We start from the raw sequence: 23,802 nt of genomic DNA on the forward strand, positions 1-23,802 counted from the left end.
TTGCATGAATACGTCGAGTCCCTTGGCTGTGCCCATTCTGAGAAATGGACCTATGACTGGCTGCCAGCCCCAGGTTCCCTGCAGTGAGAGTTTATGGGAGTTTCACTTACGCAAAAATGTTCTGAGGGCAGAATGAAAAATGATTTTGTTCGGTGAGATCACCATCTCCTCTAATTGCTTGGACCCACTTCCTCTACAATCTGATTGGTTATCTCTCTGAACCTATCATTTTTTTGCTCCGCCCTAATAACATTTTTGTATCAGTAAAACTCCCACAAGCACAGTGAGAGGAGTCCTGCTATTATATTATGGAGCCCATCTCAAAAAACAAGCTTGGATCAGTGGGCTATCCGCTATTGGCTGCTGAAGCCAGCGCAGATCCTGATTCTCGCCCGCAGCCTGAACCCTTACAGCTGTGAGGAGAGCTGCGTGTCCAGCAGCGTGGACCACCTACCCCTGGCCGCACTCCCCCTGCTGGCCGTCGCTGCTCCAAGCTACCGGGACGCTGTGGCCACACTCATCGCCCGCGCCAACCGTGTTTACCGCAGCTTCCTGCAGTCTGAGGACGGCCGTGGGTTCACTGGTCAGGTAAACAGCTGTAACGATTCACCAGTGATGCCATCATATGATTATTGACTCTATGTCCAAATACGTTACATATTATAGAAATTCCCCTCATAGCTGTTTAATGCAGTAAGGCAATATTTCTGTAAAATCTAAACTCGTCCTATTTATCCTGCCCAAATGAGCCTCAGTTCTCAGTTTGTTTGCTAAAATTTCCTCATAAAAATACCTTTTAATGTCAGCTTCAGATTTATGATGCATGGAGTCTTACACTGAAATATAGTTCTCATCAATTATAGTGCAAACGAGAAGCAATACATAAACAGAGCGTAAAGTAGCCCAGTTTAAATGGCCTTTATCTTCGTTCACTTACATTTAGCCCAGACCACCTTAAGTCCGAGAAGTTCATTGGTAGCCATTGTTAGCATTATCAGTTGATAACGCATTACATGGAATTTTGCACATACAAACACTGTATCAACATGTACACAGGTAGCGGTTGGACAGTACTATGTGAACGACTGATGTGCTGAAGTAAGACATGTGCTAGTAAACAATATGCAACTATAGCTTTCACTTCTGTTGACGAAGAGTGCAGCCATCTTGAATTCTTAGGTCGGGGTTGCAGAGGTTCTTCCGACTTTTTGAACCGGAACTCCAGGGGGCGTTCCAGTAGAAAATTCAGAATTTCCGACTTCCGATAAATGGAAGGCAAAATTTGTTCTTTTAAAAAACACACAGCATTAAGCTGGGAGGTGATGGACTGTTTAACAGTCAGAAAGTCTTACTCACTGTCCTGAGGCTGCAGAAACTCCTACCAGACAGCAGTGGGGCAAAGTGGTTTTGGGAGGATTGTGATGGGACCCTGATGGTGCCAGCGACCCAGTGTAATGATATGTAATCAAATATTCATTCACCCATTTATCCATTCATGCATCTTCTAACCACTTCTAACCACTTATTTTGATCATGGATCTGCAGTCTGAATTTCAAGGAGGCACCCAATAAGGAAGGACCTTTTGACATGGGTGCTGGGGGGCAGCTGTGGGTGTGTTTATCTCACAGCGGGGGGGATGGAGTCTCTACAGCAGGGGGTTCTGAAAGTCTGGACCGCAGTCCGGATACATACTGAACTGCAAGTTAATCTGGACAGAGCTGAAAATGCACCTTATGAATCAACATGGTTCATGTAAAAAGGGTTAATGTGGTTCGAAGTAAAAAGTACAACGTAGAACCACCAAACTTCGCACACGCATAACTCCCCATTGACAAAGGGTTAGAACGATCAGCGAGCATCAAACCAGGCTTCATTCTTATATGCTGATGTCTATATCGAAGGTTATTGTTAAATCATCATAGTTCTTGAAATGCTGTTTTGTTATTGAAAATTCTTCAAACAAAAATCTGACATGGACCTTGGATCAAGAAGTTTGAAAAGCCCTGGACCACAGGGTAGTTTATCCCATATAACAGCCTCCACATGGAGTAACGTCAAGTTACTTGTGCAGCAGATTTATCAGGATATATCTGGATAGCAAATGTAGTGCTGAGAGGGGCATGCTGGAACAACAGATTTTCTCTGGGGGGGGACATATTTGGTAAGACGATTTATGAACCTGGTATTGGCACCATGCAAAATGTCTAACTGGCCGATCAAGCGTGACTCCCTGCTGCCCCCAGGTGTGCCTAATGGGGGATTGTATCGGGGGGGTGCTGTGCTTTGACGCACTGTGCCTCCGCAGCGGATCACCCCAGGGGACACACAGCGACTGCAGCAGGAACAACAGCATGGAGAGCATAAAGGTAGGCTGCTGTAGATCCGCACCCTCGCCATCGCCTCCTAAGGGTCGTCCTGCCTCGGGTCCCTAAGAGTGAGATTAAGAGATTACAGAGACACCTCTAATCCAGTGTTTCCCACTCTGGTCCAAGTTTTTGCTCCCTCCCTACCAGCAGCTGGGAGGGAGCAAAAACCTGCACTGTCTGTGGGTCCTCAAGGACCGGGTTTGGAAACACTGCTCTAATCTATCTGTCTTCCTTAAGGATACTGCTGGTCTTCTGGGGGGGGCCAGCCCCAGCCTGGGCTCTAGCAAGCGGCTCAGCAAGAGCAACGTCGATGTCTCGGCTCCTCGTAGGACACTTCGCAGGAAGCAGAGCGACTCGTATGACGGTGACCCCAACGGTGGCCGGGGGGGATTCTTCAGCAGGTAGAGACAAAGACTGTGGGGTGTAGTGGGTGGGTGAGGGGGCTGAAAGGCGGCAGGAAGGTTGTGAGATCAGGGGTATAGATTCACAGGAAGGGATTAATAAAAAAAGGAACAGCATTTCGGAGCAAAAGACCTTATGGACACCTCCCACTGGACGGATGTCACTGGATACAGCTTCACAGGACACACCTCACATGGTCCCCCTCACTCCTCCAATGACCCACTTCCATAGAACACAATTTCCACAGACACAGTTTATAAACACAAAGAGAAGTTAAACACAAGGTCAACAAAGAAGCAGATGTGAACGCTGACTCAATATCAGGCTTCCTGGTGGTTTTGGAACCATTTGCAGAGGTTTCCCTGCAGGGTAGTAGCTCAGTGACACCCCCAGTCCCCCTCAGTGCCGTCCGGGCTGCACCCACATCATTTACAGGCTCCACCTGACACTGACCTGACCCCACACACGACTGACAAATGATACTCATGGCAGGAGCAGCTCTGGTGTCACGTACAGAATATCAACATGCTCCTGCTTTAATGCAAGAGCCACGTTCAAGGGTATGAGGGAGAGGGTCTGGATTTTCCACATTGTGGGGCTATTATTCAGCATCCCCTCTTTCTTACCAAAAGCACTCTACCCTGACCTTAATGTACCCCCCCATCTCATAAATGTCCGATACAAGTAAACATGAGTGACCATCTGGCTCACTAGTGATGGGCAAATGAAGCTTCATGAACCATTTGCTGTATTTTCTGACCCCAGTAGACGGTTTATAAAAGGACTCAAAGCATGCTCCGACACAAACCAAGAGCGCCATCTAGTTGTCTCAAAAAATATAACAAATGGTTCATGAAGCTTCATTTGCCCAATACAGACGCTCCTCTATTTACGAATGAGATACGTTCGGCTTGGCTGTTTGTGACTTGAAATGTCCGTAAGTCATTATTCAACATCATTTTAAGGGTATACGCAAGTACAAAGAACTAGTATGCTGGGAGTATGCACGCTACGCTGCTGCGCGGCTGGAGTAGCGGCCAGGATGCTGTGGACAGGAAACGGGAGCCTAATGAACACAATTTGGACTTACAGTCCTCTTCGTTCGTATGTCTGAAAGTTCGTAAGTTGAAAGTTCGTAAGTAGAGGAGCGTCTGTACTAGCGTATGGCTACAATGGGCCACATCCGGGGGCACAGGGACTCTGGCCCAAGCTGAGAGATGATTGGCCCTAGAAGTGGCCCCTTCCCTGTCAGTCACAGATTCAAAACATATCATTGGCTAAAGATAAGGTTGACCTCTGTATGAATTATGCCCCTCCTTATGCTCCACCATCTTTAAAAAAAATTGTAAGAGTCACCCCAGGCCACACCTAAGCTGCTGATAAGGGGGGACATCCTGTACTGAGCTGCGGGTGACAGAAGTAAGGGAATAAGTTACATAGAGAAAGAAACATTGAGTGGTGGAAAACAAAATATACAAAAGTAGTTTCCTATTTTTAAGAAATAGTGCCTCTGGAGACAAACAAATGACGTGATAACTAAAGGGACTCGACTGTCAGCAGCTTGTGGATAGCTTTAGCGGTTAGCTGGAACTCTCATCATGTATTCACATAGTGGATCGCTGAAGGCTGCTATCAGGCTCCGTGGCCTGAAGACACAGGCTACCGCAAAAGAATTAATGACCAATGGTAACGGTTCATATATTTATTTCTGCAACGCACTCAAACAGGGGAAACAAAGGTATTGTTTTCAAGTGCATTCGAATCTATGAGTCAACCAGAATTTTTAGGTTTTTACTTTTGCGCATATATGTCCTGGAATTTGTCCTAATTACTTCAACAGGCATGCGGACAAATGCAGTGTATCATTAATGCACGTTTATGTGCAGTAGGGGGTGTATTATTAATGTAGTGTACGCAGTGTGACGTCCACTGTATATTAGGCAGGCTCTGTATTTTTAATGCAGTCTATGCTATTGAATTAATATATTTTTCATGCCCTGCATTTCACGGTGAATCAGTGCTATTTTTGATTTAATGCATTGTGCAGCTGTGTGTTGTTTTAGTGTATTATCAACATGGTCAGTGGTTTGTGAAGGTCTCGCAGTCTGTCTTAACGCAGTGTATTTGTGAATGAAGCCAGTGTCCCTTCTGCAAACAGGAAGTTATGCAGTGATGTGCAGCTCATAGGCTTCTCGTGCCCAGAGTCGCTTCATCTTACTTTTGCCTCTATCAATATTCTGCAGCAGGAGCCATCTGCCAGGCTGCTGTCTGCAGGCTAAAAATAGCCCTGTGTATGTGCAGGCCTCTCTCTCTCTCTCTCTCTCTCTCTCTCTCTCTCTCTCGCTCTCTCGCTCTGAGAGTGTCTGCCCCACAAGCATCTGTGCATATCTATTCATCTGGCCATTAATAGCAGAATATCTGTGTTTGTGTAGCAGACAGTGTGTGTGTGTGTGAACTTTAAGCACTTCTGTGGGTTGTCTGTTCCGGATGAGTATTAATCTCTAAGCATATGTCGGGTAACTCTTTGTTCAGTGTGAGTGTTCAGCTCTAAGCACCTGTCTGGTTTCTGACTGCTCAGTGCGAGTGTTCAGCTCTAAGCACCTGTCTGCTTCCTAATATCTGTCCATTGCGAGTGTTCGGCTTAACCCTCCTGCATGGTCTCTTTGCCCAGCGACCCGCTGCAGGCGGAGGACGGCCTGGTCCAGGACAGTCACTCCAGCCCTGGGCGCCTAGAGTTCCAGGTGTCCAGCTGCTTTCTCCTGGGCTGCCCGTTGGGCCTGGTGCTGGCCATGAGGAGGAGTGTGCTGCCTGACGGCCAAGGTGGGTCTTGCTGGGCCATTGATTCTGAATTCAGACCCTGTGTACCAGAGGTGGAAATTTCGGGGTCACAACGTACAAATTCAGACCAAGATTTTGTTTCAACCAACCAGTTGAGTATAAAGAGTCACAGTCATTGGTTGAAAGAAAATCTTGGCCTGGATTTGTAGTTTCTGGACCTGAACTTTTCACTGCTGCTATGTACATACTCACAGTGTTCTCTCACGCAATACCCGCAGTCTCCCACCTCCGGCCAGCCTGCTCCCAGATCTACAACATCTTCTATCCCTCGGACCCCTCTGCCTCCCGCTTGGAACCGCTGCTGCACCCCCGGTTCCAGCGCCTGCCCCCCTTCACTGTGCCCCACTACCAGTCTGACCTGTTGGGTAATGGCATCTCCGCCCTCTTGGGTAAGACGCTCTGGTATGGAGGGCCCAGAGAAGACGTATCGCGTTTCCCTAGCCCCCCCTTGATGGGAACTTTTCTTGTGTCTATCACACAGCAAGATACATTAACAGATAATTAATTTAGCCTAAATATCACTCCAGTTATGCCTCTAGCAGTTTACTTGGTACTCTAGATCTCATGAAACATTTCATATTTTGGTAACACTTTCTATGATTGAAATGTCTTTAATCTATGAACACATTCATAACACATTACATGCATTCATAAAGCATTACAAATATGGCTATAAATATTGATAAAAGGCATAACACATTATAGCATGTGTATTATGCGTTATGAATGCTTTATGAAGCTCTCATCTGTAATGCACTATAATTACTTTTATAATGCAGTACAAAGCATCCTTAATGCTTATGCCGACCATTATAATGCATTATGAAGGTATCTATAGTGCATTATATATGAGAGCTTCATTGGAGCTTATGAAGTATTATAATCAACACTATAATGCCTTACGATTGTCTATAAAAGATGCTGTAATGCTTTATTAATTCTTATACCAACCAGTATAATGCAATATGAAGGTATCTATCGTGTATTATAAAAGAGCTTCAAGTAAAGTGTTACCCTTTTAACATCACAACCATGAATTATTTAGTATGATGAGAGATGGTCTGTCCTTCAGTAATGGTAAGGTTTGGTCATATTGATTGGCAGCTCTGCCCTATTTGCCCCTCCCCTTCCCCCAAGAGAGCCATTGTAGGTCCGCAAGGTCTCAGAGATTATTTGCCAGTTGATGAAAAAGATGAGGGATGTTCTATAGCAGAAAGTAGAAGAGCATAAGGGACGAGGTTTGCACGCTGAGCGTGATGAATTTAAATCGATGCAGTAAATGACCCATTGAGTCATTCGATAATCTGACATTTCAGTGGTAGGTTACTGCAAAGACAGCGGGGAGGAAAAGAGGGAAGAGACAGGAGGAGAAGGAGAGAGAAGAAAGAATGGGAAGTGGAGAGAAGGAGCGAGGAAGGGATTTGTGGACTGGCTCCTTAAAATCGTTAATTAACGGGGTGAAGTTTTGCTCCATTGCTCATAATTACAATTCATCAGAATTCTTTTCAAAGCTAAATTCCCCGCTTGGTGCCTTGTGTCCTGTTAGTGACAGGTGACCCCGGACTGGAGGTGAAGATGTCCGCCACACGATGGTGTGATCAGATCCAAGGCGCATTGGTTCAGCCGGCAATTCTCAGGCCACTGTTACATGTCATTTTGGGAGCATTACAGGATATTTAAAGACAAAACCAGACTAAGACCTGAGGGCGAATCAGCAAGCTGGAGCCCGACTCTCTCATACAAGAAGCACCCTGAGTGGAAATAAGAGCGTGATCCCCGCCAGTACTGGTCCAACCACCTGACCGCTGGCCTATTTCACTAACAGCAGGCTCATTTAGGGCAACATTCTGAGATCTGCTGCTCCCTCCTCGTTCCTCCTTCCCTCCCCAGCTGATGCCATTCAGAGCAACCCTGCAGTGTTCGCCGAAGCTCAGACCACTCCTCCCGAGACCCCAGAGCAGCGGGCTGGTCTTGCCAGCAATGACAATGAAGCTTTGGGCCACAGTGCAGGCCAGCCAGACGACACTGTGGATGAGAGTGAGTGAGGTGTCATTGATCGGCCTGTCCAGCAGGTGGTGCTCTCACTCCTACATGCCTAGAAGCCATCGTCAAATTGATTGTTCCTCCTGCTAACCTCATCTGCACCTCCTTCCTTCTCCGCCAGTCTCTGCTGTTTGGTGGGGCTCCAAGCGCCTGGACTATGCCCTCCACTGCCCAGACATGCTGTCCGCCTTCCCGGCTGCTGCTCTGCCCCAGCTGTTCCATAGCTCTTACTGGGAGTCCACCGATCTGGCGTTTTTTCTGCTGCAACAGGTGAACTTCCTGAGCACCTGTGCAGTTACAGTATACCTGCTGTGGACTGTGATTGGCCAGCCGTCCACATGGACCCCATTGTTCCTGACCTTCGAGTGTCTCCTTTGAAAGGCTTGTCTGAGTGCATCCATCCATTTTCTGTAACCGCTTGTCCTATTTTGGGTCGCGAGGGACTATGGGTGCAAGGCAGGGATGAGAGTGGAGATGCTGTGTGCTTTAGTCCCCTGGTAACCATGAGTTTCCCACGGCGACCTGGCCTCGGGTAAAGATCGGCTCTTCCCCGCTGCTGAGTGGCTTCCTGTGATTCTCTTCTAACACCTTCTCATCCCGGACATGCCGGTTGAGAGTCCACCTTATGCCCCCCCCCTCCCCCCCCAAAACGTCAGGCTGAGTGCTGGTGGCAGCTGTGCCCCAAAGTGAAGGGTTGAGAAAGACATGAACCACCGTTCATGTGTGTGTGTGTGGGTAGCACTGGCTAACCTCACAATTACTCTTCAGCAGTTGCCATTATCACAGTCTGCTGCTTCTGCTACGCTCAGGTGTCTCTTAAACTTTTTTTCATGCCGATTCCTTTCCTATTATGACTCCCAATTGCTCCAACCCCCTAACCGTCGTAACAGGACCCCCCAGGAGAAGCTAATGTCGTCATTATCATCTAACTGATGCCTTATCCAGACCCACTAACAATTTCAACCATCTTTATAGCTGGATATTTTATGGGAGTGTTTTAGGGTGGCACCTGAGTCACACACCCCTCCCACCCCTCTATCATACAGCTAAACCGCATTACCTCAAACCTCCACCCCACCCCCCAGCAGACCGACGCACATGTGGCCTTATGAATGACGTTAGAGGAGGCTGGTCTCCATCCAAGGGCCTTTACTGTCTGCTTTGCCATCAGGTGATGTGGTGCGACTGCCTGAACAGTCAGGAAGCGGATGGCTCAGACTCCACCCTCTTCTCATCGGGCCCACGCGAGAAGTGGCTTCGCAGGCGGACGCATGTCAAGCTACGGGTAAGCGGGGGGGCGGGGGGGTGGGGGGATGGGTGACGCTCAGGGTGACACTATAGTGCGAAAAACCCATTACCCATCAAATTTCCATTAGCCGGCTTTCTGTACGACAATCCAAGTACCTTAACTCACTAACATGTAGAGATGGAAATTTCAGGTGCAGAAAGTAAAAATCCAGATGGCGATTCTACTTTAACCAACCAACTGAGCATAAAGAGTCACGTTCAAATGGTTTGTTGAAACAAAATCATAGTCTAGGTTTTTACTTTGTGAACCTGAACTTTCCACCCCTCTTAACATGTAACCCTGTACGACAGAGCTGACCCTCCATTCTTAATCCTGGCCTTATTTCCAGTTCTCCCAGGTAGTTTAATAATTATTGATTCTGATTGGCCACAGAGGCGTCACACCTGGCTCATAGGTAAAGGAAGGCTAGGAAATCAGCAGTGCTCAGCCCTCGAGGGCCGTATTTTGAAAAGCCCTGCTGTAGGACATTCATTGGCTTTCATTAGCAGATACCCCTATAGGATAATCTGTTAGACAAATGACATTCGTTGACATATTTAAAATTCCTGACATGTGTTAAATGTTTATGCAAAGCTGCTTCTGAAGACCTATTACTCTGTCAAACATAATTCAGTTTTGTACATCCCAGGCGTATTTCTGTCATCCAATATGATGCAGGACAAATATGCAGTTCAGATCTCCACTGTGAGCGTGAGTAGTTAGGTCTCAGTCAGCAGAGGAGCAATACAAACCTGTCCTTATTTGATCTGTTGTAGCCATATACATATGTCATGTGACACATGTTTAGCCAATTGCAGCAGAAGGGCCTGTGGAGTCCATGACACACTGCTGGTTCCCCCTACTGGTTTAGTGTAGACATGTCCCCAGGATTCAAAGCGCTTTCAGTATTGTAGGTCAGGTCTCACACACTGTTGTGTGCTTGATTCCAGAATATGACGGCTAACCACAGAGTGAACGACATCATCGCGACCGAGGACGGGCCCCAAGTGCTGGTGGGACGCTTCATGTATGGACCCCTGGACATGGTGACGCTTGCTGGAGAGAAGGTAGGATCGATAAACGGCCCTCCACCAATGCCGCTTCACAGCGGCACTCCTATCGCAGCCAGTAGCACCTCTTAGAACTAGTGGATTCAAGCTTTTCCTTGCACGTTAAGTCTCACATCCTGAAACGACCTTCCCGAGCTGACTACTCCAGGCGCACCTAGAGTGTATCCCAAACCGAGGGCAGACTGTAAAGCCATCTACCCCTGCGTTCACCCAGGTGGACGTCTACCTCGTCACACAGCCCCCGTCGGGACGCTGGATGCACTTTGACACGGAGGTGACCAACAGCAGTGGAAGGGTAACCTACACCATCCCTCAGGAGAAGAAGCTTGGCGTGGGTGTCTACCCCATCAGGATGGTGGTCAAGTGAGCAGACATGAAGCTCTTACTGGATTGTCCACAGATGTTAAATCATTAGTTCACCGAGGACAGTCTATTTTTTTGCATTAATACCTGAGTTATGTTCACATTACACAAACAGTCCAGTCTCCTTGACCTCTAGCTTCTTTGTGTTGCCCCCTCACACCTGCTCCAGGGGTGACCAGACACGCGCAGAGGCGTGCCTGACAGTGCTGCCGCGGGGAATGGAGTGCGTGGTGTTCAGCATCGACGGCTCTTTCGCCGCCAGTGTCTCCCTTATGGGTAGCGACCCCAAGGTCCGGCCGGGCGCAGTGGATGTGGTCAGGTAAAGACAGCAATCTGTGCGACACAGACGCAATGCAAGAAGAACTCAAGGCACGAGCATGTGTCTCTTTGTGTGTACAGGCACTGGCAGGACCTGGGCTACCTGATCCTCTACATCACGGGCCGCCCGGACATGCAGAAGCAGAGGGTTGTCTCCTGGCTCTTCCAGCACAACTTCCCCCAGGGAGCTGTCTTCTTCTCTGAGGGGCTGGTGCACGACCCCCTACGTCAGAAAGCCATCTTCCTCCGGAACATGGTTCAGGAGGTACGGCTGTACACAAGGTGGACACACACATACAGTTTGGCACCAGTCGACACTAAATACACGCTACTGTGATCCCTGTGCCTTTATGGGTAAGTGCTGTCTGTCCACCATTGTGGGTCTGAATACACCATGACAGCACTGAAAGCTCGCCGCTGTCATTCACGGGCACCTATTTCCTTCCCTTCCCAGTGCCACATCAAGATCATTGCTGCCTACGGCTCCACGAAAGACATCTCCGTCTACAACATGCTGGGCTTGAGTCCTGCTCAGATATATATCGTGGGCAGGCCATCTAAGAAGCATCTAAGTCAGTGTCAGGTACGTCATCAGAGCCAGACATGTGATCTAAAACAAGAGCATGAGTTGAGGTTCACTTTCTTATGGTGCCCTTCCCTGCATTGCCGCTCTCAGACTTATAATATGAGGTATATAAGGTAGCGAGGACACTTACGGCTGGACTTTGAAACGAAGTTAATAGCTGCATGAAAGAGAACTGTAGATAAGACTTTCATGTGTGTTGCCCCCCACCCTTCTCTGGCTCCACCCCTCTTCCCTCTATTCACACCTCCCTGGCTGCGGTCAGTTCCTGAGCGAGGGTTACGCGTCACACCTGACCTCTCTGCGTTTGAGGCAGCGCTCCCGCCCCAAGCAGAGCCAGCCCCCCGGATGTACCGTGCTCCGCGAGTCATCCCTGAGCCTGGCCGCCGAGCCCGACTTCCTGCGCAAGCGTGCCCACCTGCGCCGCACCATGTCCGTACAGCAGGCGTCAGTCCAGCCCTGCACTCCCGGCGCCAAACCGGAGCGTGCCCAGAGCCAACCCGAATCCGTCAAAGACAACGGTGGTGGCCCTGGAGGGGTGGCGGGCCCCTGGGGGCGGGGCCGTGCTGTATGGCCACGGGGATCCGTACACCGTGAGGATACCGCCCCCTGATGGCCAACCCGAAGCTTTCCGAGGCGTGTGGGTGGTGCCCCAGAGACCGATCAGCTCACCATTTCCTCTATTGTGATCCTGCCCTCATTCCACGCAACAGGCCGTCGAGCTAAGAAGGACGACCGTGCCGAGACCCTCACTGCTCTGCGATGGTGACCGCAGATGGGTTGCCGTGGCGATGCCAGGGGGGGGGAGCAGCGTAGGGGTTCGCGGGTGGCTTAGTCAGAGAGGCTGCAGAATGAGAACCGGCAGCTGAGAGAGGAGCTGTCAAAATCAAAGAGCAGAGGATCACATTTTTGGAGGGTGCAGGTACAGATTTTGGATAAATTGTAACCAGCTCCCCCCATCTTACTAGGAACAACATACTCCTGAATCACTGACCTCCACTTGACAAGAAAAAAAAACACCAGTTGGTGACTGGTAATGTTGCAGAATCTGCACCTCCCCTGAAGTGACCAATGGTGAGCTGGTCACAGGTAGCCAAAAATACTGACCAATGGCACACAGGCCCCTGTGAGATTCAGAATGCAAGCACATTTTGATGATGCTGGCAGAGGTAGATCAGAACAGCCTCACCCCATCTGAGCCAAAGTTCTCAGGAGTATGTTAGTTACCGCATCGCATTTGTCTTGGTCCTACAGTGTTAGAAGTACCATCTGCTGGCTGTTGGAAATTTCATCAACTATCCAACAGACATGAACTTTTATTAACATCTAAAACAGGAAGTTGTACAGAAAGGTCATTTTTTCTCCAAACATGCTATAAATATTCTTTTCCAAAACAGTAAACTACAAGCAGAAAACCATAACATCGTCACAATGCTTTAAAGCTGATTATTCCCAGTGCAGACAGGTGTGCTTAAGGGACTTCGGCCAGTCTGACAGTCTCTCTCTTACATAGCAAGTACACGAAAGCATATAAACACAGGAGATACTGGATTTTTTTTTTGTTTTAATTTATTGGACAGTTTAATAAAATTGCTTAGCACAAACCCCCTTTGGCTTGGGTCTCCCCCAGATATTTTAAACCCTGTGTGTTTTGTTGTGGAAGAATGTCTGAACAAATTTGTTACGCCAGTATCAGGGGACTGTGCCAGCTAGCATCTGAAGGTGAAGCTCCTCCTAGAAACTGGACCAAAAAAGCATGACAGGCAGGTGAAGGTATTTGGAGGCCCAGAGCACATCAAATCACACACACCGCAAGCGATAGTAGAACTGTAGTAAATTACTTATTCAAAACCAATAAAACGACAACTTATGAATACATTTTTATTATGGCTGCATATGAACAGTTAAAAATATAATTTACGTCCCATTTGGAAAACAACAAGCGTGGTTACTTAGACAAGTGGGCAGCGTACAGCAGACAGAGTACAAGGCACAAGGTACAACACTCAGGTCGGGAATTCAGACAATCCAGACCTTTCCAAGACAGCAGCAACAAGAACACAGTAAACGGCTGGAACGTACAACGTGGTTCAACACCAGCCGCTTGGGGGCATAAATCCACGTGTGTGTGACTGTAGGGGTGACGCAGGAAACACAGACCCCCATGTGACACTGACTGGCGTGCAGGGAGCTCGTCGGCAATCGAGGCCCGTTGCCATTTATAAAACAGTTGGCTCCTCAGGACTGAGTGCCTGTCAAGCACTGGTATAAAAATAAACTTATAAAAGTTATTAAAATCCATTAAAAGGTTTACCATCACAGTAAAAAAAACCAAAAAAAACATGCACTATTAATATTATAGTTAGTGGTTATAGAACAGTAGTGGGATACAATGAGAGGCAGACATTATGTTTGCATTTAGTTTCAGTTTATCGTCACTGTTAGTAGTACATAGTGTAACAGTCTTATTGCATAAGTAGAGTTTTCACATCCTTCATTTTTCATACTTGTCATTTAAGCTCAGGCCTTGGAACCAGAGAATACAGCAGCACCATGAGACACCACGCAGGACCATCACATCTACGTTGTGGCTTGACCCATACGAATAAACACAAAGGCCATTAAAGTATCATTCATGAAAAAAATGCGGAGATCCATGCCCTCCGATGAAACACTGATCATCCTGAATAGTCAGGCTTTGGTTTACATACAAAACACAGTCAACATTTGGCAACACAAAGGTGGAACAGGGTGGGGGAAAAAAAATAACAAGTACATGAAATAAACTGACATCATTAAAAGCACAATGTAACAGAGGCAGGAGGACCGAAGTCAAACCTGAACCTAAGTGGCCTTGCGTATTTTTGACACTGCCACGTCAGTCCAGCTGTGGACAATCTCCTGTATCCTTTTGGTTTTGCAACGGATGGAAGCCCTGGTGAGTCTGCGAGGCGGGTGACCCCGAGCTGCCTTATAGCCTCCCACCATCACTCTGTGGTAGTTCTCTATGGCCTGGGCCCTGCATGAGAGAAGTCCAGGTTAGGAGAGGTGGTCAAGTTTCAGCACACCAGCTGTAAAGACTCCAGCTGTGGAGCAGCTAAGCGAGCCAGACTGACACATTAAGGTGGCGCGGGGGCTGGGGGTTTGTCGGGCGGGCGAGTTCCTGAGCTGTAGGACTCAATAAGTGCATCATCATGCAGCTGCAGCACACGCTACACATCATCCGCAATGACAAGAAGCAGGGTCACGGCATGCCGTCGCATCAAACAGCAGCAATGCAGCTTCACGTTCAAAACAGAAAACAAACAAGCAGAAGCATTAAGTGTTAAGGTGCTCTCACATGCTCAGACCAGCAAAACTTCTCCGGGGTTAAGATGGCAGGATTAGAAACCAGACACTATAGCTGCAGATCCTTACCTCAAGCTTTATTCCACAATACGAGAGTATCTCAACTTGCTGATGGTAAAGAAAAACATTGTTATTTTGTCTTTGTTGTCAGTAAACTACTCCACTGCACATGAAAGTCAGAGGAAAAACACTACTGTAATACCACCTAGATTCGGGCAATTAAAAAAAACACATGCGCATGAATGAGGACGCATGCTGGCTCAGTACGCAGGATTAGGGCTTCCAATCCTGGCCCTGCTCAGCGTGTGGGGTTTCTGTTGACCTTTGTATTGTGCAGGTTTTTCTTGGACACACTGGCTCCATCCAAAGACATGCAGTTAGGCTGACGGATGCATCTATATTGTCATTAGTATGTGTATCCAGGGGCACCTGTGTTTTTAAGTCCTACGTTTCCTGGGATTGACTTCAGTGACCCTGTCCAATACAAGGGATCATAAGATGGATAGATGTGGTCAGACATAAGATAGAACAAACTCCAGCTGATAACACAATTCACCTGCCGGTCAGGGAAGTTGTAGGGTTTGAATCCTGGTGCCGGCAGAATAATATCGCTGTTGCGTTCTAAATCTGTTTGGGAGTGTGTATGTCCGTAAATATCTCTCTCTCTCTCTCTCTCTTTCATGAGAGCGAGATGAGTGAAAACCACCCAATTTTCACAGAGATCAAAAAAGTACCTCTGTTCTATACAGTGACCATTACAAAACACCAGTCTTTGTTACTCCCTTCACACATTGAAAGAATGAAAAAGCGAGGCAGAGATGCATTGAATCTTGATCAAAAGACTTCACACAGTGTTAAGACTGTAAAACCACTTTACATTTGGAAATATAAAATCCAGAGGCCAAAAAAAAACTCCCAGTAGATATGACAGTCATGCATTTTTTTTTCTTGTATTCTTATCGAAGAGGGAATGCAGCTTGAATTTTTGTAAATGCATCCAACCGAACCCTAACCCCACAAATGAAAAACACAGCAAAACAAAAATGCAAACTGAAATATTCCAGAGAGCTGTGGTTTTCACAGCTGTGGATAAGAGCAAACATGACCAGAGACACACAGACAGTTTGGAAGACCACTCCCCTCCCTCTCCAGCTCACCTCTCATCCCTCCCGATGACATCATCTAGGGCTAGCGAGAGGTTCTTCAGCCTCCGGAGGCCGGCGGACACAGACTCCAGGTCCATGTCAAACTGCCTACGATGGAGGGAAATGGGACAAATTAAGCAAAGGTCAGAGCGTTTGATGGCCTTTGACAGCCAAAGGTATTTAGCGTGTGTAGTAATCTGGGCTTAACTCTCCCGAGGGGGGGTCCTCTTACCTCCGACGGCTCAGGGTGTTGGGGGATGCGAAAGGACTCTTCAGTGCCGCCACCCGAACCAGCTGTCGTCTGGAGCCCCCAGCCCTCAAAGTCACACCTGGGACCTTCCCACCGCAAGTCTTCCTGCCAGCCGACTGCGGGGTGCACGGCTTGTTCCGTGTAGGTGTGATGGCGGCAGACGGCCTACGTGCTGTGCAGTGAGCCCGATCGCATCTCAGAGCTGGCCCCTCATTCTCCTCATCCTCGGGGGTCTGGCCGGGACTTGCCACCAGAAACTCATCCCTGGCACTGCACCTCCTCTGCAGTTTCTGTGAAGGGGGGGGGAATGTTGGGAAATGGGAAATGTTGCCATGGAAATGACGCCCAAGGTTCAGCTAATATGGAATAGAACTCCCATCTCACACTGTAACACAAGCCTCCCGGACCTGATATGCCCCACCAATGGAGTTGCGAGCGCTGCGTGTAAGGAGGCGGAGCTTATGGCCAGGGTGAGGGGCCAGCTCCAAGGTGGGAGGGGCGCTGGCTTGTGACTCCATGGGTCTTAGCGGGAGTCGCGTACGAAGAGAGGAGCGCAGGGATCTCAGTGACGACGACGAGTAGGAGCGTTGTGGTGCTTCGGGGGTGTTGTCCGGCCCATCTGACTCCTCCAGGGCAGAGTGTGACCGCCAGATTCCGCTGACTGCCTGGACCACAGAAGATGCCATGTCAAACGCTGACCTGTAGAAACTGCAAAAAAAAAACAAAAACAGGAGAAAAGTTACATGCTGAGTACGGATCTTTGGGTGTGGCAGTTCCCATGTGGTGTGAAGCATTACAGTCTTACGTTTTTACTTCAGGTCGTCTTCAGTGTGCTTTTATTCGTTTTTATTAGCTTTTATTTTAGAGATACATTTAAGAGAATAAGGTACAGAAAACTAACATATTTCCATTAAATTTTTATATATTAGATTCAGTTTAATATAGGGGTAAACTCAAAGTTATTCCATGCTTTCATTTTTAAAATTTTATTTCCATTACTTTCTGAAGTTGAATATGTAGTTTTCGTTAAACTGTAGTTTTTTTTATTTCGTGTTGTATTTTATCGCATTTTTTAGTTATTATTGCACTTTATACTTATTATAGTTTAGTTTATAGTTTTCCGTTAATAACGATACTGACCCTGAGCCGGACAGATTCCGAATCCGGACTGCCCCTTGAAAATCTGTGATTAATACTCCATATGAAAAGTTTCCGTAAGACTGAAATGAAAGACAAGTGGAGTGACTATAATAAACATTTTCTATCAAAGTGTCCCCTTATTTTACCAAAAGCAGTCTGACTTTTCCTCGGACTAATGTCTAATCAGAAGGCTCCTTTAAGAGACCCGCTGGCTGTGATTTACCACGTTCGCTAATGTTAAGATAAAATGTTCCTTTCGCTCAACACGTGAAAACTTGCTAGTATGTCATTTCTTAAAAGTTATTTATAAATATTTAATAACACTTACCGAAGAATTCTTTATTGACCAAGGTTGCAGGACAAAGCATAAACAGACAGCCAGACACACCCAAGAAGTCTTTATGCGCTTCGATTTGAATTCGGCCCCCGCCCAAAGCACGCGACCCTCCCAGCGCAGCCGATTGGTTACCGCCGACGTCATTTCCGCTTATCCAGGCGCAATGAAGAAAATCCTCCCAAAATAATCGCGTTGCCCTGCTGTTGTTCATGGAGACGAACAGCTTTCCGGAGGGTGTCGTCCTATAATGGGTGTATCTGTTCTCAAATCATAATATCAAAAGGGTAGAGAAGATCCAGAGCAACAGAAGAAAGAAATCGCAATAAAATGTATACAATTAATCTCTTATCTTGATCTTTTGTTGTAAACTTTGACAGGGAACGCAGCAGACATATTTTGCGGGGGGGGGACTTGAGGTTAAACTGAGAAAACATCAATACGTAACTTATTTAATGGTTTTATTTCTCTCGGTATTGCAATATTGCCATTTCATCTGCCACTGTAAAGTGGAAATCAATAAGTAACTAAGGTAATCTCAGAGCCATTGTGCAATAGTTTTGTTTGTATAAAAACTAGTGTGGCTTTATCAGGGGCAGAAATTTCGGTTAATTCAACAGTTAAGTATGGTTTTTCTGCATCTCATCTGAAACTTTTATATAGTACACTACCATTCAAGGACCAAGGTTTGAGGGACTGCTTTGGCTCTAGGTGTATTTATGTTCTTCATGTGTCTTGTGGATTTTTCTCTGGGTGCTCTGGTTTCATCCCAGCGTCCGAATACATGCTAAGATGAATTGGATTCAACTTATTCATAGGGGTGAATGCTTGTGTGCCCTGTGATGGGTTGGCGCCCCATCCTGGGTTATTCCCTGCCTTGTGCCCTGTGATTCGTTGGCGCCCCATCCTGGGTTATTCCCTGCCTTGTGCCCTGTGATGGGTTGGCGCCCCATCCTGGGTTATTCCCTGCCTTGTGCCATGTGATTGGTTGGCGCTCCATCCTGGGTTATTCCCTGCCTTGTGCACTGCGATGGGTTGGCGCTCCATCCTGGGTTATTCCCTGCCTTGTGCCCTGCGATGGGTTGGCGCCCCATCCTGGGTTATTCCTTGCCTTGTGCCCTGTGATTCGTTGGCGCCCCATCCTGGGTTATTCCCTGCCTTGTGCCCTGCGATGGGTTGGCGCCCCATCCTGGGTTATTCCTTGCCTTGTGCCCTGTGATGGGTTGGCGCCCCATCCTGGGTTATTCCTTGCCTTGTGCCCTGCGATGGGTTGGCGCTCCATCCTGGGTTATTCCTTGCCTTGTGCCCTGTGATTCGTTGGCGCCCCATCCTGGGTTATTCCCTGCCTTGTGCCCTGCGATGGGTTGGCGCCCCATCCTGGGTTATTCCTTGCCTTGTGCCCTGCGATGGGTTGGCGCTCCATCCTGGGTTATTCCCTGCCGTATCCCATTATCGTCTGGGAAAGGCTCTGGACCCCCGCTACCCCAAGCGGGTATAGAAAATGGATGGTTGGATGAAGGTTATTGATCATGTTATTGTCTGTATTTTGCCTATATGCATTCCTGCTTTAGTAAGGGCTTGAAGACCAAACCAATAAAAAGCCACAAGGGAAATGTTAACCTTTTAATAAATTTAATTATTTCCTTTTGATTTCAGAGCGAAAGCGGCCTGCTGGCATTTCTGTTGGCTTGCGGTTTTATTAGGATTCAGTGACTGGGCCCGTTGGGGCTCGATGGCCCATACCAGGTGTCAAGCTGTGTGGACAATTCTCTACCTGCAGCACTGGAAAGAAATAGGAATTAAATTGTGCTGAGCGCATGCCTGTGTGGTACGTGGATCAGGCGAGTAATTATGATCGGTACCTTGGTGATCCTCTTCCACCTCGAAATGAAGGCCAAAAGGGCAGTGCAGGTGACCACGACTATTCCAGCGATTACTGGTGCCAGGGGGAATTTCATCTTCATATCTGGTTGAAGGAGGATAAAAATTAAAAGCATTCAGCTATCAACACACCACAGTGAGGTTCTCTAACTGCTGTGATCAGGCAACTTTCAACACCCACGCGGAAGTACAGTGATTTGAAAAGGAGATGTGAAACAAACATAATATTTAATGATATCTAATTTGAAGAAAACTGTAGAATACTGAATGCTTTCCTGCAATATGGCTTTAAAGTAACATAAATATTGGTAGCTATGATCAGAAAATAAGTACACAGGAAATAGGCCAATATTGATTGTTGCATTACAGAAATAAATTCTACTCAAAATTTCCCAACCCAATCCTCAGGATCCCCCAGACAGTCCACATTTTTCTTCCCCCACCCCCCCAACTCCCAGCCAATGAAGAACTCCAAATCTGTGGCGCTAACATTGGGAGCTGGAAGAGAACAAAAACGTGAGCTGTCTTGGCGTCCCCGCGGACTGGCTTGGGAAACGCTGATCTAAGTAAACGAGTGAAGTTAAGGACCTTTCACTGTCAGCAGGAAGAACTTGGTTCTGGTTCCAAACATGGGGGAGGAGACCATACAGCTGTACTGGGCCTCATGGGTGGAGCGCTGAAGCTGAGCCATGGAGAGGCGAGACTCCCGCCTGTCGTGGACCAGAACAAATCCGCCGCTGGACAAGTCCAGAGCTTCACCGTTTTGCTGCCAGCTCACTGTTACCTGGGGGTTTGAGTAGGTGTCGCATACGAGGGTCACTGAGCTACCTTCCTCTGCAGTGACATTCTCTGTGCCAGAGAGCTCTGGAGTGACTGGAAAAGGGGGAGGGGGCAGGTATCCATTAGCATCTAAGTCACATCATGTCATGACTATGGTAACCCAAACAGAAATGCTATGCAAAAATCATTATACTGATTCTCATCAAGGAGACCTCATCATACACAGCATTTATCAGAATTTATCATAAATCAGAGGTTTTGATTTTCTAAATTTGCAAAAAAAATACTTTAAAATGGTCTAAGTTTTCTTATTTACTTGGCACCTCCCACACACACTCAAGAAATTTAAATGTTACTAATCTGTTTGCTAGATTTGGGCATTGGGGACATCCCCCCCACCATCCTCTTGAGGAACTTAATCATGGTGAACACCCCCCAGCTCACCAAAATTTATTGTATTGGAAGGGGTTGCAACACTTGACCAATGTTTTTTTGGGGGGGTCTCCAGACAAAAACAGCATGTTGCCTCACTGATGTTGTTATTGCCCTGATATTCACTGCACACTGATGCTGTGACTGCCCTGACATTCACTGCACACTGATGCTGTTACAGCCCTGACATTCACTGCACACTGATGCTGTTACAGCCCTGACATTCACTGCACACTGATGCTGTTACAGCCCTGACATTCACTGCACACTGATGCTGTTACAGCCCTGACATTCACTGCACACTGATGCTGTTACAGCCCTGACATTCACTGCACACCGATGCTGTTACTGCCCTGATATTCAGTGCACAATGATGCTGTTACTGCCCTGACACTGCACACCGATGCTGTTACTGTCCTGATATTCAGTGCACAATGATGCTGTTACTGCCCTGACACTGCACACCGATGCTGTTACTGTCCTGATATTCACTGCATACTGATGCTGTTACTGTCCTGATATTCACTGCATACTGATGCTGTTACTGTCCTGATATTCACTGCATACTGATGCTGTTACTGCCCTGACACTGCACACTGTTGCTGTTACTGTCCTGATATTTACTGCATACTGATGCTGTTACTGCCCTGACATTCACTGCACAATGATGCTGTTACTGCCCTGACATTGCACACTGATGCTGTTACTGCCCTGACATTGCACACTGATGCTGTTACTGCCCTGACACTGCACAGAGATGCTGTTACTGCCCTAACAGTCACTGCACACTGGCTCTCATTGCAAAGCACACAACTACAAACACCATGGTGTTCGCCCCGGTCTCAGTACTCACAAAACACCTGGAGCTGCCTGGAGGCATTGACGCTGGCATTGCTCTGGAGTTGGCACGTGAAGGTGACACCATGATCCTCCCGAGATACTGACTGCAGGCACAAGCTGCTCCGGGTCAATCGGTTCTCCTCCTGCAGCAGGACTGGTGACTTGTTCCGTAACCACCGTAGCTCTGGTCCAGGATGGACCTCCACGTTCTCAACGAGACAGGTGAGAGACACTGTCATGCCCTCCTCTGAGCTCACCACACTTCCATTGGGTGCAGGGCTGGACTCAACCCTGAGCACTGGTGCAGGAAGATCATCATCATCATCATCATCATCATCATCATCAAACAATGTTACAAAATTTTAAAGGTAAAAGAACAATAATGTTTGTCTATTACACTGTATTTATATTCCGAATCGATTCACGCAGCTGACCTGCTTTTTAAAACATTCAAACTTCTCAAATGTACCCAACTGGAAAATATAGTTCTTTGTAGTAGGAACACTGTATCACATAAAGCACACATTCAAGCACATTTATCACGGAATATTGTCATAGGCTTCATATACTTCACATCAAGCCCTTAGTTTTTCTTTTTTTTATTAAGGCCTGTTCTCTTCATTGATTTTTTTCCCCCATGGGAAATAATGTGTGTGTGTTAAATCTGCTCGCGATTCGGCTTTTATACGCCACATAACTGCTACAGGTCTTTATGTTAGGCCTATTTATTCATTATTATTTACATCGCGGTCGTTGCTCACCTGTCAATTGAGAGGCGCAGTGGGGAAGCAGGAATAGGTGGAAAGCAGTTAGTATCATTTTCATTTTCGACAGACCTATAGAATTGAAACATGAGAAAAGAGTAAAACATAACATAACTAAGTTTTCAACAGCTGACAGTCACCTGCTGAGTTAAATTAAAATGTCAGTAAATAAGAACAAAATTAAACAGGCTGTGTTGGCGGATAAGTGTGTAAATACCATGATAATAATTAAAATAAATAAATATTGCATATATTGCAATATTATAAACATAAACCAACCTGGCAAATAGGCTAGAGAAACAGTGTCGATTAAGGTGACCCAATTTGCAGATCAACGCAATCAGGTGACAAAAAAACTTTCATTAGGCCTATACACTGATAGTTTTCTCATCTATGCCCATACATCCTGCATTATGGTAGCATATATACATAAAATTTTCAACGAGGCACAGACTATAACCAGGACGCAGAATCCGGGCTTTTGTACTCACTTCCTCGGGTCCGCGGGACACTGCAAGTTGACTTCGGCGGATGGCGCAATCTTAGCGAAACGAGGAAAAGCTTTGCTTGCAGGGTTTTAATGTTTATAAGCCTTTTATAGCATTTTCTCGAAGAGAGGCGCCTCCCTTGAACACAGTTCCAAAAGGTTTATAATGTTAATTGAGTTGCACAGAGAGGACCTGAGGGCTGCCCAAGGAATTTCTTTGTTATTACAGGTGCCGGGAGAACGGGATGGCCTGTCCGGAGAATTCATTTCAGTAAATTTTAGAAAGATGTTTCTTTTAGGAAGACGATTTTTAAATATAGAAAGGAGGCAAAAAATAACCCTAAACGCAACATAATGCGTTTATGTTGGGTTAGATGGCCAGTTTTTTCTCTGGTACTTGTGACTAGTGACATGGTGTATTGCAACAGCAATAAAGGGTTCTCATATCATCATATCATATCACATGTAACATATCAAATGTAAATGTAAATATCATATCATATATCATAATAATGCAGTGCACACTAACTTAAAGCAAGTGTGCTACAAAAAGACAAAAACCAAGCATCTGGCGTAACTTTGATAGAATTTGGTTTATAGATAATTTTTGTACTTTCTGGGTCGAAAGGCTGTGACGAACAGTCCCATTTCGCAGGAAATTTGATTAATTCCTGCGAAAATAATCTAAAAATCAAATTTATTTGAATAGCAAAAGTATTGAAGTAGCATAATTTACATTAACACTGTAATTAGGAGCATAAATGAATGCTAAGGATGGCGCCATTTTATTTGCATTTATGACAGATTATAGGCTCCAGCATCGGAGGTACGATGAGTGGCACGCGTGAACGTCTTCGGGGGAATGTCTTACCTACCTAGCATTTCATGTTCAAGGACACGTCGTTTTTCAAGGTCATACGAGTGACCGGATAGAGGTGATTCATCAGCTTATGATCACTGAGCAACGACATAAAAGGCATGTCTATCTGCGCATGGTAAGATGGGCTGCCACCGCTGGTTAAAAGGCACCATCTTTAAAATTACATGAGTAATTTAGAATTACATTAATAATTTACAAAGACACACATTTCACAACCAGACACAAATTTCGTGTGTATATATATATATA

At 46.7% G+C, this 23,802-nt stretch overlaps 3 protein-coding genes across 3 annotated transcripts in view; 1 reads left to right on the plus strand and 2 right to left on the minus strand.

Moving 5' to 3' along the window:
- The window catches only part of LOC125712945 (membrane-associated phosphatidylinositol transfer protein 3-like), a 45,101-nt gene extending 32,101 nt beyond the window's left edge, over window positions 1–13,000 (plus strand). The window contains exons 6-19 of the mRNA XM_048983577.1: window positions 399–588; window positions 2,245–2,367; window positions 2,605–2,768; window positions 5,441–5,589; window positions 5,826–5,996; window positions 7,498–7,644; window positions 7,772–7,920; window positions 8,822–8,935; window positions 9,889–10,005; window positions 10,223–10,371; window positions 10,541–10,690; window positions 10,771–10,954; window positions 11,144–11,272; window positions 11,538–13,000. Of these exons, the coding sequence (XP_048839534.1) occupies window positions 399–588; window positions 2,245–2,367; window positions 2,605–2,768; window positions 5,441–5,589; window positions 5,826–5,996; window positions 7,498–7,644; window positions 7,772–7,920; window positions 8,822–8,935; window positions 9,889–10,005; window positions 10,223–10,371; window positions 10,541–10,690; window positions 10,771–10,954; window positions 11,144–11,272; window positions 11,538–11,885 (2,284 nt within the window). The 3' untranslated portion in view covers window positions 11,886–13,000. The remainder of the gene's footprint in view (window positions 1–398; window positions 589–2,244; window positions 2,368–2,604; window positions 2,769–5,440; window positions 5,590–5,825; window positions 5,997–7,497; window positions 7,645–7,771; window positions 7,921–8,821; window positions 8,936–9,888; window positions 10,006–10,222; window positions 10,372–10,540; window positions 10,691–10,770; window positions 10,955–11,143; window positions 11,273–11,537) is intronic.
- A 139-nt stretch (window positions 13,001–13,139) lies between these two features.
- On the minus strand, window positions 13,140–17,576 carry LOC125712958 (uncharacterized). Its single transcript, XM_048983599.1, has 6 exons — window positions 17,484–17,576; window positions 17,156–17,235; window positions 16,423–16,723; window positions 15,998–16,305; window positions 15,778–15,873; window positions 13,140–14,291 (listed from the first exon to the last, which is right to left on the minus strand). The coding sequence occupies exons 3-6, from the start codon at window positions 16,699–16,701 to the stop codon at window positions 14,117–14,119; spliced, it is 858 nt and encodes a 285-aa protein (XP_048839556.1). The 5' UTR covers window positions 16,702–16,723; window positions 17,156–17,235; window positions 17,484–17,576; the 3' UTR covers window positions 13,140–14,116.
- Window positions 17,577–19,179: 1,603 nt separating this feature from the next.
- tmigd1 (transmembrane and immunoglobulin domain containing 1) lies at window positions 19,180–22,743 on the minus strand. Its single transcript, XM_048983600.1, has 6 exons — window positions 22,678–22,743; window positions 22,184–22,258; window positions 21,436–21,720; window positions 19,959–20,243; window positions 19,352–19,455; window positions 19,180–19,271 (listed from the first exon to the last, which is right to left on the minus strand). The coding sequence occupies exons 2-6, from the start codon at window positions 22,245–22,247 to the stop codon at window positions 19,260–19,262; spliced, it is 750 nt and encodes a 249-aa protein (XP_048839557.1). The 5' UTR covers window positions 22,248–22,258; window positions 22,678–22,743; the 3' UTR covers window positions 19,180–19,259.
- Between the last annotated feature and the right edge of the window lie 1,059 nt (window positions 22,744–23,802).

The sequence above is a fragment of the Brienomyrus brachyistius genome, chromosome 18 (genome assembly GCF_023856365.1).
Source record: "Brienomyrus brachyistius isolate T26 chromosome 18, BBRACH_0.4, whole genome shotgun sequence".
Lineage (NCBI taxonomy): Eukaryota > Metazoa > Chordata > Actinopteri > Osteoglossiformes > Mormyridae > Brienomyrus > Brienomyrus brachyistius.